General features: G+C 32.8%; 2 protein-coding genes across 2 annotated transcripts; both read right to left on the bottom strand.

The window, feature by feature from the left end:
• Positions 1 to 218: 218 nt before the first annotated feature.
• Positions 219 to 2,851, bottom strand: LOC121204658 (AT-rich interactive domain-containing protein 2). Its single transcript, XM_041074936.1, has 2 exons — positions 1,617 to 2,851; positions 219 to 1,326 (listed from the first exon to the last, which is right to left on the bottom strand). Exons 1-2 carry the CDS (start codon positions 2,481 to 2,483, stop codon positions 469 to 471), a joined length of 1,725 nt encoding a protein of 574 aa, XP_040930870.1. The 5' UTR covers positions 2,484 to 2,851; the 3' UTR covers positions 219 to 468.
• Positions 2,852 to 14,272: 11,421 nt separating this feature from the next.
• Positions 14,273 to 17,581, bottom strand: LOC107941521 (probable E3 ubiquitin-protein ligase RHB1A). Its single transcript, XM_041074937.1, has 5 exons — positions 17,371 to 17,581; positions 16,040 to 16,187; positions 15,412 to 15,838; positions 15,181 to 15,290; positions 14,273 to 15,084 (listed from the first exon to the last, which is right to left on the bottom strand). Exons 2-5 carry the CDS (start codon positions 16,103 to 16,105, stop codon positions 15,055 to 15,057), a joined length of 633 nt encoding a protein of 210 aa, XP_040930871.1. The 5' UTR covers positions 16,106 to 16,187; positions 17,371 to 17,581; the 3' UTR covers positions 14,273 to 15,054.
• Between the last annotated feature and the right edge of the window lie 2,022 nt (positions 17,582 to 19,603).

Below are 19,603 nucleotides of genomic sequence, written 5' to 3' on the forward strand. Positions count from 1 at the left end.
TCGAGCATAAAAATCAAGATTGTTTACTTGTAGTTCAAGGTAGTGGACAACTAATAATCAAATTTGAAGTTGAACATGAAAACCAAATTCTTCTCATGAATGTCCTGGTTTTAGACATTACAAAAGTAAAATTAGACACTGAATAAGAGGACAATTCATGAGAAGAATCTGTTTGTGAAGATTTTCAACAAAAACTGCAGTGACAGGCAAATTAAACATAGCAGCAATGGTGGGATCGCAGTATTCACAGATGTAAATGCAGCAAAAGATAAAGCTTTTGCTGATACAGGTAGTGCACATTAGCTCATTTGTAAATTCATTGACCAGTGTCAATGAACTATAAAGCCAGGTCCAAGACACCATCATAGCATCATTGGTGTCATCACCCTATCCCAAAGAGATTTTGATAAGGTTCAGATATTTGGTTCAAAGAGAGTGGGTTCATATTTTAATCTATCGGTGTTCGTCCTACTCCCAGTTGATACACTGACTGTTTTGAAAACATGTCAGCATATTTGATCCAGGAACCTTTACGGCTTCACTTCCAAGACTACCACTTATGCACCCAAACTCCGATTCATCATCATCACTATCAATACTTTTAGGAGTCACACGGTTCTGATAACTTCTACGCCGGATAAGAAATACATTGAAGTAATAGCTTCCCACGTCTTGCCTAGTCTTACCAGGAAAAAACTTGGACGCACTAGGCCAGAATGTATTCAATGATGGTGGTTCGTACTGAACCATGTATTTGAATCTCTTTTCTTCTTCAGCCGTCCACCGAAGTGTGACTTCCTCCCCCATCCCATCGAATTTCCAACGATAGAACACTGAGCCCAGTTCGAGCTTTAATTTCATCCTTTTCTCAGCAATATGAAGTCTAATACATTCAACAGAACCTGGAATCTGACAGCTACATGAATTTGGTCTTCCCTTACCAATTTGATCTGTTACAGCCAACGAATTATGGTCTTCACATTTCACGGGCCATTCCAATGTGCCTAGCCATTTGGAATCAGTATCAGAAACTATTCCACTCCATTCAGGGACTTCAGCTTGAAAGCGAGGACCTACAAACACTTGTCTTCTGAAAGAATCATCCATAGATGGCTCTGCAGCCATACTCGTATCCAACGATGATAAGTCCATAGCTACAACAGGTTGCTCCTCAGGACCACATTCAGACTTTGTACTGTTGAGACACACCAAGTTGTTCTCTAAGGTTGAAGCAGAAATGCAACAAGAGCATGATCTTAACCTCTCCGTAAACTGGTGATGGAGAGAGGTATCATCGAACATGGATGGATGCATCTTACGGTTCTTCTGTAAGTTCAACAGCAATACACATCTAAATTCGACAAACTAACCTAATTTCACACACGAACTAGTATAGAAGTGAGTAAAATTCACATAACAAACTTGTTTATTGATAACTTTGAATTTTTATATATTGTGAATCATTAACTTTGTATGGAGATTTTGGTCAACAGCAACAATTACTAATAAATAGTTCTATACCATCCAAGTCTATTTGATGATGCTCTAGCAAAATCTCAGAATGAAAACTTAAAACAACTAGCAAAACCAAAATTTATGTAGGATAAAGAGTTAACCTGAGAGAGAGACGGTTCAACAACTGAACGATCATCCCTTTTGCGCCTTAAAGCTTCGCGTGCTCTAATGGCTTGTATCCAAAATTCATTGCCAACGTGATCTTTCCACTTGGAAGGCTCCAATATCGCCCCTGATGAAGGATCATCCAGACATTTAGCAACCTGGATTACCCAATTCAACATTCCTGATAAAGATTCTCTCTTTCTTTTACGAGTAGTAAATTCTTTCCGAGGAAAAGGTGGACCAAAATCATTTCTACATACTTTTTCTTTTTCCTTGTAATCACCAAACATTTGCAATCTACATTTCAACCGGTTAGCAGCATCCATACCAATGAACTGGTCATGTTTTACATATTCCAATAGAGCCACTCTATTTACGCCCACTTTTGGATGAACCCCATTAATAAACAAACCCCTAAACTCCTCTTCATGCTCTAATGACAAGAAGCCAAAATTCCCAGTATCCGAACCTTCTCTATTTCTCTTCTTCAACCATTTTTCAAGCTCATGCAAATACTTGGCATAAATCAATTTAACCGAAGCTGAAACCTCAAGATCCAACCCTAATTCTTTCACCACAAAAGCCCATAGTCCCTTTTTCGACACAAACTCATATCCACCAATCTCCCTAACTACAAGGAAAAGCTTGAGTAAATCTGGTGATTGCATATCATTCCCCAGCATTGGTGGCATAGGCCTGATAAAACCCTTACCAGTAACTTCTTTTAAATATCCAGAAAGAACCAGATCAAACAAGCATCTCAATCTATCTTTATGATCACAAAACTCTTCAACACTATCCTTCGTTGCATGACTTACACAATCTAAACCAGACCCATTGGTTAAACTTGACCATCCTGCCATGGAAGTTAGAATTTCTTTTCCTTTCCCTTTCTAAAACAAAAAGGGTTTTTTTCTTTATACTTTTTTTAAATGGCTGATGAAAGATGAATCCAAGCAAAAACAAAGAAATAACAAAAGAAGATGAAATCTGTAAGTGGGCATAAATAAGATCCTTTTGCCCCTTTGTCTACAAAGTTATATTACCTCGTGGGTTTTTGTATTTGTTGACTATCTTTGCTTTTTAGAAGCCGCCCAATACAATTTACAGAATCCCAGAGAAAGAAGAGATGCAATGTACCATTAAGACACAAAAGAGTGAAGAACAGGGATTTTTAAGGTTCGGATTATCAAATTTCGGTATACTTAGGTTAAGTAAAAGAAATTAGGTCAATTTTAAATTTCTTCCACCTTTCTAAGTTTATAATATATTATGTAATGAGTAAGCTGTCACTAAATTATTATTAAATTTACACTTTAATTAGGTAATTCTAAAAAATTATAAAATAATTACTTAATTATTGAAGGTTTAGGCTTAAATGATTGAACTATTCAAAATTTTTTATTTAAATCACCGAACTATTAATTTTTTTAGAAAAAAGTTTGGCTTATAAGCTTCAAGCGACTATTCAACAATTGGTACAGTAGATCAGTATCTATCAACAAGTAGAAGAATATATCTTAGATTTATATCGATTTGACGACTAATGTCAAAGATTAAATAAAAAAATTGTTTGAATTTTGGTTTACAGATTCATAACATTTAAACTATTTTAGGAAAAAATAAATAGTAGAAAAGAAGGAGGAGAGTTTTTGATTGTTGTAGGCCGTGTGAATAAATAAAGCCACCCAAGAGCTATTTTAGCATCCTATTGACTTAAATAAAAACTTTTAAACAGTTTGGTGATTATTTTGTAAATTTTTTAGGTTGAGTGATAAAACCGTAAACTTACTAATAGTTTAGTAACAGTTGGATGTAGTTTATCCTTATATAAATTATAACACATAAAAATTAAATGGGTAAACTATAGTAAATGTGACTCAATTATGTTTTTTTTTGTCACTCAACTAGACAACTATAAAAAGTTACAAAATAGTCATTCACCTATTTAATTTTGTATTTTTTTTGTGACCAATTGGCTAACGTAAAAATAGAAACACCCAGAAATCTAAGTTAATTTGATGACAAAAAAAGAAAAAAAAATTATAGTCAGGTAACTGCTAATGTAGTTTGCCCAAATTAAATTTTTAACTTCAAAAAACATAAATCTATAGTAGTATATAATGCTATAATGTAAACATATTAAAAAAATTAAATTGCCTATATATATACTTTTAATAAATGAAAAATATATAAATTTATTTAATATTAAATTAAAATATAATATTTTTAAAAAAACTTTAAAAAAATAATATGAGTGAATTTAAAAATAAATTTAGGTTAATCATTTACAAATATAAGCGAGTTTGGGTATACAATTTTGTAATGACCCGAATTTTACTGTTACCGGAAAAGTGTATTTTCGAGTCTCCGTTTCTAAAAAATGGATTCGTAAATATTTATTAAAAATATTTACGAAGTAAAATGAGTGGTTAATTAGAATTTAATTAATTGAATTTAATTTAATTAAGAGTGATTAGGAAAAAGGATTAAATTGAATAAAGGGTAAAGGTTTAATTATAGATTAATAAAAAGAAAGTGAGGCTAAAATGGCAAATATGCCATTTGATATAGTTGAGGCGGCAAATACATAAATATGTATATTATTATTATTATTTATTATGGTTTTATATTTGATATTTATTAATGTTATTTCTATTAAATTGATATTATATTATAAAATAAATTAAAGTAAAGACAAATGAATAGAAATAAAAATATACATGTATAATAATTATATTGGTACAATTGTGATATGTTTATTTAATTACTTTTTATTTAAGTAAATAGATTTTTATTATAATAAAATATTAAATAAATAGAATAAAAAAATGATAAATGTATGGTGATATATGGATATATATGTATTAATAATGTACACATGTATAAAAGTATTATTTATTATATATGTATATTATTTTTATTTTTCTTATATATATATATAAGAAACAAAAGAAAGACAAAAAGAAAACAATGAAACGAAACAGAGAGAATAGGGGAGAAAGAAAGAAAAGAAAGAAAGAAAAGGAAAATTTAGTTTTCAAGGTTTGGAAGTTTAATAAGTAAATCAATTTAGCCCTTTCTACTTAATTTTTATGTTTTAGAAGCTTTGGAATAAGGTTTTGATGAAATTAAGTTGATATATTGAAAGTTATTAGATTTCTAAATACGGTTCATGTTGAATAAAATGATGAATTAAGGGTTAAATTGGTAGAAATTCAAGTTAAAAATGAAATAAGGATTGAATTGTAAAGTAATTCATAAGTTTTGAATAGTAGGGATTAAATTGAAAAAAATTCGAAATTATGGTTTTATGCTGAAATTAGAGAGCTGAAATTAGTTTAAAGTGAAAATTGAATGAAAATATTGAGTTAAAAGTGAAGAATAAAAGTTAGTCTCGGTTTGGGACTAAATTGGAATTTAGACAAAAGTTGAATAAAAATTAAAACATTCAATGTGAAAAATTGTACTGTATTAATGATTATAAATTGTATTAATTTCGTAGCTAACAGGGTGCCGAAAAATCCTCGGTTAAGAAAGGAAAAGACGAGGTCAGCAAGGGTTAGCTCGGAAATCACGGTTTGTGTTTCTATAATCCGAACTTAATATTTAATTGTTGAATTTATTATTTAATATGTAGGGTGATGCATTGAAAAGTGAAATTTAATTGTCAATAAATATATTTTGATTGAATGTTATGGTAAGTAATTAAGGTAAGCATTATTGTGTTTTATGATTATTGAAATGAATCAAAATGCATATTGTACTGCAATTGAATTGTATATGGATTGATATGGAAAATGTATTAAATTGAATTGAAATTAAATTACTAATGCAATTGAAATTTGAAAGTTTACTGAATACTCTATTAACTGTATCTGGCTAAGTCGGATATAGTTGGCATGTCATAAGATTGGAAGTGTTCAGGGATATTTTGACTTTGTGTCGATGAGACACTATACGTGTCGACTACTGTGACTGTTCCGAATTCGTTCCAAAGAGGTACTACGTACCTGACTGTTACTGTTACTGTTTCGGATTTGTTCCGATGAGGTACTCTGTGTACCGCTACTGTTACTGTTACGGTGTATTCCGGCTCCGGCCGATGAAACACTGTATATTATCCCCGGTGTGTGGGTTGGATCCATGTATCCGTCCAAGTCCGAGTCATGTTAATAGGGGCAAATAAAGGTACTAAAAAAAATTTACTGCTACCGAATATTTGACTGTTACTGAATAAATGAATGACTAATACTGAATAATAATGATTAAATAATTGTTATTGAAAAATACTGACTGTCATCGAATAATTGATTGTTATTGAGTAAAGGATCGCTACTGAACGAATAATCGTTATTGGATAATTAATTGTTATCGAATGACTAAATGTTATTGAAAAAAACTGATAAATTAATCTATACTGAAATATGTTTATTGATATTGAATAGTGAATAGAAACACAAGTAAGACATATGAATAGAGAATATTATTGTTGTGAATTAAATGGTAAAGCTAATCAAGTTATTAGATGATGAAATTTGAATGAGTTGTAAAGAAATTATCTATGAAATGAATAAATGAATATTTATGATTATTATAGAGCAATAGCTAATAAGTGTATGTTATGTTTTAAATGTTCGGATTATAGGAATGCCACTGAGTTCATACTCAGAGTACGTTTTGTTTCTGTGCGCAGGTTAAGTTAAAGTCAGATCGTTGAATCAGCATCCCAGGCTGATCCCGAAGTCAATAAAGTAAAGCATGTTAATTGTTGATAATGGCATGTACCTAGGATGTCTTAAGTGTGTCATATTGGATAGTACATAAAATGCTTTTGAAATGGTTTAGTTTAAGACATTATTAAATATGCGTGTTAAATTATGATATGATGATTTAATAAGTATTAAGTGTGTTTAATCATGTTTGGACTGATTGAATGGAGAAATTTTGAAATGCTTGTTATCTACAATTTGTAGGATTGGTAAATTTTAAAATACAAGGTTCATTTTGAGTCACATGGTTTGTCACACGGGCGTGTGACCAGGTCGTGTGAGACACACGGCTTGCACATGGGCATGTTGTTAGGCCGTGTGTCCCTTGCACTTAAATTGTTACAACCAAGTTAGTACATGGGCGTGTGCCTTGGTTGCCATAGCCGTGTCTTAAAGTCAGTTTAGTACACGGGCAGGCTACACGGACATGTGTCATGGCCGTATTTAAAAGTCAGTGTTGCATACGGAATGAGGACACGGGCATGTCTCAAGCCGCACGGGCATGTTCAATTAGCCACATGGGCGTGTGGTACTGTTCAAAAGAAGAAAATTTAAAATTTCACGAAAAATTTCCTAAGCTTTCGATCGAGTCCCGGTTTGTTTTAATTACACTTGTAAAGTACTGTGGACCCATTAAAGTTATATTTAGATGGATAATATTGCATTTATACTTGTTTATGTGCAAATATACTGTAATGACTGGTAATACTCTGTAATCTTGTTCCAGTAATGGGACAGGGTTAGAGGTGTTACAAATTTTAACTTATAAATATATAATTTTTATAGAATAAAAGAAAGCATCATAATGTCTTATTTCAATTTGTTCTTACAATGTCATCTCCTAGTTTATCTTCTGGAAGTAATTTCTTAACATGAAATTAAGGAAATTCCATCTTAACTAAACTCTCTGCATTTGAGGAACAATTCCTTGCTAACTAGTCTGCAACCATGTTCCCTTCTCTACGCACAAATTGGAATTTGGCATCAGCAAATGGTCGTTGCATCATCTTTATTTTCCTGATTATAATCATTGTAGTCGTACTCTTCAACCCCTCTTTAATCATCTCTACTATCGTCATACAATCTATTTCAAGAATAACCTTATCATACCCTCTGCTCTGTGCCATTTCTAGGCTATGAAGGATCGCCCACAACTCTACATTCACCGCTGACCCTCTTCTGATGAACCTTTGAAATCTTTCAATCCAATTCCCAGCAGAGTCTCTCAAAACACCCCCAACAGCCGACCAACTTCCATTTGTATTTGCCGCTCCATCCGTATTAATCTCGATCTATCCACTGTTGAATGGATGCCATTTAGTCTAACTGCCTCTGAAATTTCCAGCAACATTCATGTTCTTATTTGTATCACATAGATTAACAGTGAAACATTCAACAGCTCTTACAATATCCTTCACTCTGCTCCTTACATGTTGAAATACAAAATTGTTTCTATTTTTCCACAACATCTAGCACATTACCCCAAACATAGTTGATGTCTCAATCATTCCAACTCTCATTCTATACTCACCTTTAAGGTTATCAGACATCCACTCATTCATCTCCTTCCCAAAGAAACTAGTAACATCATCCACAAAGAGTATATTCTTCCATACTTCGGCAGCAGCTTGGCAATCTCGTAAAACATGTAAGCCAGTCTCTTAGACATCCCTACAGACTAAACAACTTGCATCATCAGTCATCCATCTCTGTACCCTCTTACAGTTTGTGAGAATTTTCCTATGCTTAACTAGCCATAGAAAATGCTTAATTCTAGGAGGCAAAAATTTCCCCATATTTCCTTCCACCCATTAAGATTATGCAGAGAATCATTCTTAACAATACTATTATACGCAGACTTATCAGTGAACTTACCGTTGTCAGTGGCCTGCCAGAAACATACATCTTCCCCAAAAGCGTCATTAGGTAGGTGACAAGCAGCTATATATTCCTTAACCTCTGTAGAGAACATGTTATTCAACTCCAACCATTTCCAACAACCACTAGCATCGACAAAGTCAGCTACCTTCATATGTAACGAGACCTCTATATTAGGAAGCAAATGATCAAATAGTGGCCCCAACCTCGGAATCCAAACATCCTTTATAAAGCTGACAGACTTGTCATTTCCTAGACTCCAATACAGTCTCTGGCGAAATTGTTCCCATACTTTTGCCAACAAATGCCATACATAAGAACATGCATTTCTACTAATTGAGTGGGGACGAATTCAGCTTTGTCACAATCTGGTACGCAAGCTTCATCAAATAGGAGATATTATTAGGCACGAATTTCCTTAAACTAAGACCTCCTTTCATTGGATCTTGACAACAACAGTCTCATTTAATCAAAGACACTTTATTTCCACTACTCGTCGAACCCCAAACAAATTGGCGGACTATTTGTTTAATCTTCTCACACACCCCTATTGGAATCATAGTGGACAGCATAAAATACTCTGGTATGGCTAGCAACACCGATTTTGCCAACATCACTCTTCCTGCAAAACGACAACAATTTACCATCAAAGCCATTCAATTTTTTCTATACTTTATCAACAACGAATTCAAAAGTTCTCTTAGTAGTTCTTTTATGGAATAGTGGTACCCCTAAGTAAGTGCCCAATTCAACTTCCACCTGAAATCCTAAAACAATCGCAAGCATATTACGAACTGGTACATCCGTATTAGCCAAAAAACAAACTTTGGACTTACTAGGATTGACTTTATGACCAGAATAAAAACAAAATTGCTCAAGAATCATCTGAAAACACCAAGCATTATCCATGTTTGCTTTTCCAAATAAGACCAAGTCATCAGCAAAAAATAAATGAGAGAGACTCGGCCCATTTCTACCTAACTTAATAGGCTTCCACTTTCCTTCTGAAACTGCCAAATTAATCGCATGACCAAGCTTCTCTATTGCTAAAACAAATAAATAACGCAAAATTGGGTTTCCTTGCTGTGCACCCTTTGTAGGATCAAACTCATCCATTAGCCTTCCATTCCAAAAAAATTGCATAAAGGATGTTGAAACACACTTCATAATAATACGGACAAAATTATTAGGTAGCTGAGCATCTTCGAGATTGTCCTTAAAAAAATCCCACCGTAACCGATCGTAAGCTTTCTCCATATCTATTTTAACTACCATCCATCCCTTCTGCCCTTTATGAATCCTCATTGAATGTATCACCTCTTGAGCGATAACAATGTTGTCCATAGTATTCCGTCCTCCAACAAAACTAGTTTAATTACCAGCAATCAAAAGTGGCATTAGAGGTTTAAGTCGATTTACAATGACTTTAGTAATAATTTTATACAGGACAATGCAGAGACTTATAGGTCTGAACTGGGTAATAGATTCCAGACCCACAACTTTCAGTATAAGTACAAGTAATGTTTTATTAAAAAATTTCTCTAATATACCATTCTCAAACACCCTCCTGACCAATGAGACTAAAATTCCCCAACCGTAATTCACTGCGATTGATAAAATTGAGCATGCAAACCATCAATTCCCGAGGCCTAAAGAGTTGTCATACCAAATAAAACGTCATAAACTTCTTGTGTAGTCAATTTTCGATCAAGTGCTTCTAGAAATTCAGTTTCCACTGTAAGGAACATTCGCCCAGGAATCTGCCCATGTTACCCTTCTCCTCAGTGTATAATCTCTGATAAAAAGACATAACTTTATATTTTAACCTCTCATCTTCATAGCACCACATCCAATCTTCTAACTTCAGAGCATTAATCTGATTAACACACCTTCTATTATTAGCTTGGGAATGAAAATACTTGGTGTTAAGGTTACCAAGTGTCAGCCAATTACTACGAGATTTCTGCTTCCACAACAGTTTTTCATTATCAAGAACACTTTCTAGCTCAATCTGTAGTTCTTTTTCAAGGTCAACAAGTTTTCTTAATCGATATTTCTCCATACTCCTTTGGATTCCACTGAGCCAAACTAAAATTGTACGTTTCCTCTTTAAAATATTACCAAAGACTTCTCTGTTTGACTTCTTTGCTTCTTCTTTACACTTTTTAACGGAGTCTTCTACCATTGTATAATTCCTCCAATTGTCATTAACAAACTGCCTAAATCCATTATACAACAACCAACCACTCAAAAATTGAAAAGGTCGAGAAGGTTTCCTACCTCTATCTTTGCCACACCAGATAGCTCAAGGATGGTGATCGAATTTAACTCTTTGGAGGTGATAAACTATTGTATCCGGCATCAAAATTTCCTATTGAGAATTACCCAACACTCGTTCAATACATGCAAACACCTACCCTCTATTCCAAGTATATTTTGGACCTTTAAACCCAAGATCTTTCAACCTAGACACATCACAAAACTGTTGGAACAGGGGGCAACTACTTTTAGTTTTCCTCAACCCTCCTTGTTTATTATCCTCACTAACCATAGCGTTAAAGTCACCTGTAACCAACTAAGGCAAATTAATATTCTTAGCAATCAAGACTAGTTCCTTCCATAACTCTTTCCTAATTGACAATCGTGGACTACAATAAACACCAGTAAAATAAACCCACTCATTTATCTCTGGTAATTTGCCTCCAGCAAAATGTAACAGTATCCTTCCATAATATCCAAATTCATTTAGAAAACCCACAAGCTTCCACTCTATGAGAATTCACCATACCGATGTTCTTTATCACTTTATCAGCCTTAACCCCACTAATTCTGGTTTCAACTAGAAAAACAACTCCAGGATCAAAGTCTCTTACATATTCCTTGAGTAACCTTTGAAAATTTAGATTATCTGCACCCTGACAATTCCATACAATGATATCTGACTTCATAAAAATAGAATGCCAACATACATGAGCCAAGAACTCACTCCTAGGAGTCATCCATTCCATCTGTACCAATATCCTCAACTCGAACAGCTTCAATAGAATCCTTCCAATTTTGCAAACTCACTGAAAGCCTTGTTTTAGCTAACGTGGTATTCTCCGGTTGAATGCCTACTTCTTGTTCAACCATATCCAAACTTTCCACTATTCCTTCCACTGCTTGTTCAACATGTATCAAATCAGCCATATTGCATTTGCTTAAGACTTTGCTCGATTCACCAACTTCCAACAAGTCCTTTTGTCAAAAAAAATTCAACATCGTTTGAAGAGAGCTTGGTGCAATTAGGTTAGAAAACCCCAAATTTTTTGTTTGATTAGCAGCCATATCAGTCTCAACATTTGGGCTCCTATCTTCTTTCAAATTCACTACTGTGTGATACATTGGGTCAGGTAACCTCTGCCCACTTAACCTGCCACCACTACTCCTGCCTGACCCATCCTTTAATGTCCCCGAGACATTCCTTGTCCCACCCTTTCTCAAGCCCGCCAACCCATTAACATCAATTTTTTTTTTGTTTTTTGGCCTTATTTGAAACTCTCAGCCTCTTTCCCTTATTATTTTTAGTTCCAAACACCCATTCTATTTTATCAACCTCCATTTCCCCAACAATACTCTGCTTTCCAAATTGAAAGGATTTCGGAATTGTTGCCTGAGATTCTTCCTTATTCTCACCATACATAGAAAGAACATTAAACCGAGATCCATTTCGAATATTTTCTTTAACTGCTCCCAAACCCGACAATTCTCACCGTGATTGATGTCGTTGGCGATGATCGACCACCATCCATTATATTGATAAGGAGGTAAACTACTAAAATAGTCACTTTTATTTGCATCAGATTATATTTTAATCACTTATGTTTGAAATATTACGTTTGAGTTACTTACGGTATCGTGTTATAACATTTTAGTCACTGAGCCGTTAATTTCAGTTAACGGTATAACAGTAAGCTGACGTGACACATTAAATCATCATTTTAAACGAAAATTTTAGGTTAAATTCTGCAATTGGTTCCCATATTTTTTTACTTTGAGCAATTTAATTTTTTCTTTTATATTCTTTGAACTTTCTTTTTTTCATTTTTTGTTCTCTTCTGCTTCTCATCTCTGTTTTCCTCCCTTCTTCATTTCTTTTAACATAGTTTTTCTATGTTTTTCATTTGTTAAAACTAATTCACAAGCTCGCCTCACTCGAAAAAATTAAATTGTTCAAAAAAATAAAAGTATAGGAACTAATTTTAACAAATAAAAAACATAAAAAAATTACGTTAAAAGAAATGGAAAAGGGAGGAAAACAAAGGAAGAAGCAGAAGAGAATAGAAAATAAAGAAAAAAAAAAGAAAGTTAAAAAAACATAAAAGAAAAAATAAATTGCTCAAAACGAAAACCTATGGGGACCGATTGTATAAATTAACCTAAAATTTTTGTTTGAAATGATGATTTAAGGTGCTACGTTAGCTTACACCATTAACGGTAATTAACGACTCAGTGACTAAAATGTTATAACATAATAACGTAAGTGACTAAAACGTAACATTTTAAATAAAAGTGACTAAAATGTAACCTGAGCTAAATAAAAATGACTGTTTTGGTAGTTTATAAAATTAAGAAATTGTAGTAAAAAAATTTTAAAATTAAAATATATGTTATAAAGTTGAATCAAATATATATTTTGAGCCGGTAAAATAGGTTGTTGGCAAAAGCAGGTAAGGAGGTGGTTTTAAAGACTATAGCTTGCTTTCTCCTCCCGTTGAATACATGCGATGCGTTGCAAAAAGATGATGAATTTCTTCTGGTGAGGGTCGAATGGCTATGACCGCAGGAAAATCCATTGGGCGTCCTTGCAAAACAAATCTTATCCAGCGCGGTGTGAACATATTGCTCAGTGTGGGCAGACTGAGGAATCGACCATGTCTTGCTTGGTTGTAGGCTCGCCTGTGAAGTGTGGCACCTTACTAATATTACTGTTTCCTATAATTCTGTTACTGATTTCATTTATGTCTCGCTGTGTTTGAATGATGATATTATGTCGGGTCGTGCTCTTTGTATTTTATGGAGCATTTGGCTTCATAGGAATTTGTTTGTGTGGAAACAGATTGTCTTCCGACTGCTCATATTCTTCGTGTTGCTGATTCGTTCCTGCAGGACTGGAGGGTGGAAAGCAGGTTTTGATAAAATCTAGGTGCTCGGTTCAGCAGCCCCTACTGCTCTGCTAAGTTGGTCTAAGCCGCCGATGGGTAGTTTGAAATGCAACGTTGATGCTGCAATTTTTGGCGATCAAAATGCTACAGGCTGGTCAGCTGTTGTTAGAGACACAGAGGGCTCTTTTGTTCGAGCGGTTACTGGTTATGTCTGCTTGAAATTCCCAGAATGGCTGAAGTCTTTGCTGTTCGTGAAGCTTTATACTGGGTTTTGTTGAATCGATGATGTCTTGGTTGAGACCGATTGTCTGCAAGTCCGGCATGCGCTGTTGAGGCAGCAATGCAACCTATCTGAGTTTGGAACAATTGCTTAGGATTGTTGTAGCCTTCAATCTCCGTTCCATTCCCTTTCCTTCCTGTGGATTCGTAGAGGGGCAAATAAAGTAGCTCATTCGCTTGCTATGACAGCTTGTTACATGGGAACTACATTGATTGTGGGTAACGTAGAAGGATATTTCTTTCACTATGCTGATAGAGGAGGATGGACATACGACAAGGTTGGGGGACGTCGAAACCAATCAATTTCGACAAGGTTCGGGTTATTTTACCATGCCTACCATCCCATAAATTGGGAAAAGTATTCATTCCCACAAAGTTGGGGGAAGTCGAAACCTATCAATTTCGAGTCCCTACCATCCCAACACGAGTTCTCAAGCTTTGGGATTTTTTAAAATGAAAATTGGGTGACAGCGGAAAATCTGTGGAACTAATTGGGAAAGGAAAAAAAACAAAAGAAAGGAAATTAAAGATTTGCAAAATGTAAGTGCTGGTTCTGATGAACTGGAGAACAAAAAAAGAAGATTTCAAATTGAATAAAATTGATCCAATCATCCAATAATAATAAATACAATCTCGTTACATACAAAATTTCATATGAATAGTAAAAAAAACTGTAAATTTTTTTATGTGAAATGATCAAACTTTGATATGAAAAAAATACATGTTATATACAAGAATCATATTGTATTACAAAATGCCTATTCAGTTTATCCCTTCTGTCTTTTGAAAACAAAAGCAAATCCACCACCAACAATTGCACATATACATGAACTGAAAATAAGTGTAACCACATCCCATTTACTGCAGATTCATGGTAAGGAAAATATATATATGTGTGTGTGTGTATGATATGCTGCTTGCGGCTGACTACAAAGGTTTCTAGACAAATTACGGCACTATAAAACCAGCATCTCTTTTATTCAACTTCAGGCACTCACTTATTCGGGGAGGTAGAAACTAATGGCATGCTGCTCTAATAAACACTTTATGCATAGGCCATTAAGTGATGATCGTTAAAAATGGCATCTAAGCTGTTTCTGTATTTCTTTCTCCTTTCTTCTCATCTAAAAGTTTTGAGGGATGAAAGCACAAAGAGACTATGTTCACGAATTGCAACTCCTTTATACGATGGAGAAAAGAGACCCAAAACCAAACTATCGCTAATTGGAAGCAGCCACTAAATATGCTATAATAAATGAGGGGGAAAACGAAAAACCGAAAATCTGTTGTGATTGGTAAGTTGTAACCTTTGCAACAAACTTAATTTGAAGCAACTAAAAGCTGAGTCCACCACAATGAAACTAGTCGGTGGGTAGGTCAAATATCATTTCCTACATCATAAGAGAATTAGAACACTCTTGTTATTTACTTGGATTAGATATGATAATACCTATCGACGTATAGATGAAAATAGTTTCGAGACAAACCTTATCACACACAGGGCATGTGTCACTTCTTTCCATCCATTCAAGAATACATGCAAGGTGAAAATGGTGCTCGCATTTTGTGATAATTTTCGGATTTTCTGCATCATACTCTGCATGAAAAACAGACAAAAGGATCTCTCAACAACCTTTTCTCCTCGAGAGTAGAAGCACAAGTTCGCTAAAAAATGGCAACTGTTAAGAAAACTAATAAATTGCAAAGGGAAGACATACCTTCCAAACAGGTTGGACAAACATCCTCCTCTTCCTTTGTAGACACAACTGGTTCAACTGGTTTTGAAAGTTCGACTTCTAGTTCCTTTGGTGACTCAATTTCTGTATCGGATTGTGCTTTGCAGCCCAATCCCTTTGTGTCCTCAGATTTTGTGCAAGTCTCTCGAGTATTGGCAGCTACTGTTTCTTGACCAGAATCAACATTAGTCGATTGCACTGCTTCGTCACTTTTACTGCTATGAATTTGGGCTACTGAAGGAGTTTGAGGTCCTAAAATTGCATCAAATGGCACCGGAGCAGGAGGAGGTCTATATGCATCGGGCACAGATACCTCCAGATTTGTGTCGACTAGGAGCCCGGTAGAGAGAGCAGAGGCAGCAACACTATGAGAAGATAAAGGCACGCGCTCATCTGATGCTCTTGGATACTATTAAAGGAAAGGAGTTCCAATCAATAAAGATCATGAAAATAAATTCAATACAATAACTGATTAGTTTCAAATATGGCTCAAGTTCGGATTAGTGTTTAGTCATCCAGTATCTAATAAATAAATGAGATGAGATCACTTCAACAGGAACACTAATCCAGTATCTAATAATATTCCATGGGGGAAGAAAATTATACTAACGTAATAATATGCTGGTCCACTACTTATTTCTACTCCTCTAGAAGAGCAACAGCAACAACCTCCCATTCCTTTTACTTATGTCCACTGCCCATAAAACACCAGTGGTACTTTGTAGATCAGAATTCCACAAACAGAAGGTGAGAAAAACCTGCTTTAAGAAAAAGATTGAAATCACTTTTGAGGATATAAACAGCATAGTATTCCGTCTAGTAAACTATATACATGCCAAATGCCACATGACAATGCAAAACATATTCTATATCCGGTTTCTTGCATACACTTGTCATCAACAAGCACATGTATGATAGAAAACAGTAAAAGTGTTATAGAGGCCTCTGTACTAGGAATCGGATTGCATCTCCCTTCTCTACTAAAAAAATGAGCAAATTAGTCCCTCTTTGGTCCTTCTGTTAGAATTTTCATCCATTTCTATTGTTAAAACCTGGTACTTATACATAAGTATGAGGTACATGTGACATTCCATGTGTCATTTTCTATGCCATGTGTCATTTTCTGGTTATTCTATCAGTCACAGCAGTTTTTACCTGTACAAATGGATGAAAATTTTAATAAAAATGACCAATTTACTCTTTAATTTAACGTACAGTAACTAATTTACTCATTTCTGAGTAGAAAGGGTAAAATACACTCCATTCCTGGTACAAGGACATCCTTAGATAAAGACCCTAAAACAAAGGCAAGCTGGATCATATTCTACTCTTTGCAGCACAAGCAACATGTAAAAACAAAAGCAACATCCATTATCGATTGTCAAAAACAAACGAAGTTTAAGAAACAAGCTACCAAGTCAGTTCAGTTTTCCAGCTACAATTCCATATCAAGAAATTCAAGACAACCAAATGAAGTAAACTGAAAAGCAATACTCTGATAGTTAAATTAAAGTGTAGGACTAAACCCCAAGTTCCGATTCCTTAAATAATCGAGGTGGACAGTGTTAATGGCAAACTTGTAATCAAATCAAACCAAACTTTTTTGTGAGACTAATTAACCCAAATGCTCAAACACTTGGAGAAACAAACAGAAGAGGAGAATTCAATAAGAAATCAAAAAAAGGAGTTGCCTTTGAGTTACTCTTCATCAATATCATATGCAAAAGCTATAGTCAAAACATCTAAATTTCATAAGGTTGAGAAAAAAGAAGAAGAAGAAGAAAACCCAATAAAATTGACCAGTAATTCAACAATTCTAGAGGTAGTAAGAAAAATATAATCAAACCCTAGAGAAACCATAATTAAATAGCTAAGCAAACCAAATCACAGAAAGCAAAAAGAAAAAAAAAATATATATATATATAGAACACGAAATTTTACCTTTTTTATTGAAATTATGGATTCAAGAATTCCCAGATGAAACTTGAATAATAAAAGATTAATTTATTTTACTTCCTTGTTTGGAGTGTAAATTCTGGGGACCCTTTTTTCTGTTTTGAATAAGTAAAATTTAGCTCTGTTTTGTGTGGGAGAATGAACATCTTTCAGTGAAAAAAAGGAAGACTTTCCCCCATTAAAACTGATATAAGATTCCACCATTGCAGATTTGTTTAAGAGAATTTTCTACACGCGCCAATTTCTACGGTTACTTCCACGCATCATACTAAAAAGTATATATAATGTCATGCATCCATTGATCTTCATAAATTTAAAATTTATTCTTTATATTTTTACTTCTAGAAGTTTAGTTATTTTTTTAAATATTTTTAAATTTTTTTGTTAAATTAATTGATGTAATATTTTAAAATAAAAAAATTTGATATTAATATAACTATAAAATAATGTTTTAATGAAACTAAATTTAACAAAATAATTTTAAACTTAAATTTTAAAATTCGAAAAATAAGAAGACTAAAATTGTGAAAATAAAAAGTGTAGGACTAAATTTTAAAGTTACAAAATTTATAAACATATTTTAATTTAATAATTACATTAAAAAAGGTCAATTTTTGTTTGTTTGTTTATTGTTGGAGAAAAGAGAATGGTAGACGTAAGGGGAGAGACACATAATGCTCCTTTTTGGCGCAAATTTATTTGTTTTTGCTTTGAAATGTATAACACAATGGAAGATGAAAGAGAATTTTGGACTTCAACGGCCAACACTTAGGCAAGGCTTTTAGATTTAGTTGGGTATGATTAATTTTTGATTTGATTGATTTGATTTGTCTAAATATTTATTAAAAATATAATATAATAATAATTATTTAATTAATTCAATTGTCGGGTAAAGTAATTTTTTAAATTAAATTAATTTATTCGATTAATTTATTCAACCGATTATTGGGGTCAAGGGTTTTGGCTTTCAACCTAAAAAAAGTAAAATATTAAATTTAATAGTTTTAAACAAAAAAAATTTAAATTTTAGCTCTCTAAAATATAAATAATTTAAATTAAGTATTTTTTAACACAATAATTTTAGTTTTGACCTCAAAATTTTATAATTTGCTTTGCACTCCTAAACAAAATTCTTAATTTGGCCATTGAATCTAACCCTTTATTTTAGTCTGGAATCTCAATTGATCTAATCTGATTTTGAAAATAATGTATTAAGTCTACTTTAATGATCTCGTATATATTGTATATATTTTATATATCACATTGCTCAATTTTATAAATACCAGCCATCTTTCAATGCTTATTCAACCAAATCAAATTAAGGGTGTGCGCACTTTCAATTAAACATAATTTAACTGTTGGGACTAAATTAATTTAGGCCTTGTATGTTGTATTGAAAATGGCTTTTGAAAAATAATTTTTAGAAAATGATTTATTTTCTTGAAAAAGTTAATATTTTTCGGTGTTTAGATGAATTTATATAAAATATTTTTTGTTATTTGATAGCTTTTTTAAAAATATTTCATAAAAACTATTTTCAATGAAACAAACATACATTTAAGATTTTCTTATCTTTTCATTATTTAATTGAGTTTATTTTATATCTATAAATTTATATTTTACATTGTTTTTGCATATATTAAAAATATTTTGTTAAATTCATGTTCATTACAACACCATTTTTTAGTTACATGACTACCAAGTGAATATTTTTTATTTAAAAATGTGGCATCAACAGAATTGACCAAAACAAATTAACAATTTCAGCAATTGGACTTGATTTTCAAATCTGAAAAGTAGAAAGAATAAATTCTTGAAAATAAAATTACAATGACTAAATTTCAAATTTGTGAAAAGTATATAGACTTATAACATATTTTAACTTTTATACTACAAAACACTTATTATTAAAATATTAATATTGAATATTTTCAATTATTATTTTTAAAATTTATTATTAAAATAAAATTAAAATATTAAATAAATTATTAAAATATATTAATAATTTATTATATGACTAAATATGCGCAATTAAATATGTATGTTTAATAATATTAAAAAATATAATATTTTATATTAATATTTTAATAATTTTATTTTTTTTAAAAATAAAAATTATTATTAATATAATAAAATTAAACTTGATTTCAGTTAATTTTTATATAAAAATAAAATTATCTATAGAGTAGCTTTTTTTCCGGAAATTGACTTATATTTT

The sequence above is a fragment of the Gossypium hirsutum genome, chromosome A08, assembly GCF_007990345.1.
Source record: "Gossypium hirsutum isolate 1008001.06 chromosome A08, Gossypium_hirsutum_v2.1, whole genome shotgun sequence".
NCBI lineage: Eukaryota > Viridiplantae > Streptophyta > Magnoliopsida > Malvales > Malvaceae > Gossypium > Gossypium hirsutum.

Excerpts from the sequence above, each read along its gene's own strand:
- LOC107941521 (XM_041074937.1), bottom strand. The coding sequence starts at position 16,105 with ATGGGAGGTTGTTGCTGTTGCTCTTCTAGAGGAGTAGAAATAAGTAGT. Across the intron at positions 15,839-16,039 it reads GTGGACCAGCATATTATTAC|TATCCAAGAGCATCAGATGA; the intron begins GTTAGTATAATT and ends TTCCTTTAATAG. Across the intron at positions 15,085-15,180 it reads CATGCCCTGTGTGTGATAAG|GAAATGATATTTGACCTACC; the intron begins GTTTGTCTCGAA and ends CTTATGATGTAG.
- LOC121204658 (XM_041074936.1), bottom strand. The coding sequence starts at position 2,483 with ATGGCAGGATGGTCAAGTTTAACCAATGGGTCTGGTTTAGATTGTGTA. Across the intron at positions 1,327-1,616 it reads TTGAACCGTCTCTCTCTCAG|AAGAACCGTAAGATGCATCC; the intron begins GTTAACTCTTTA and ends TTGAACTTACAG.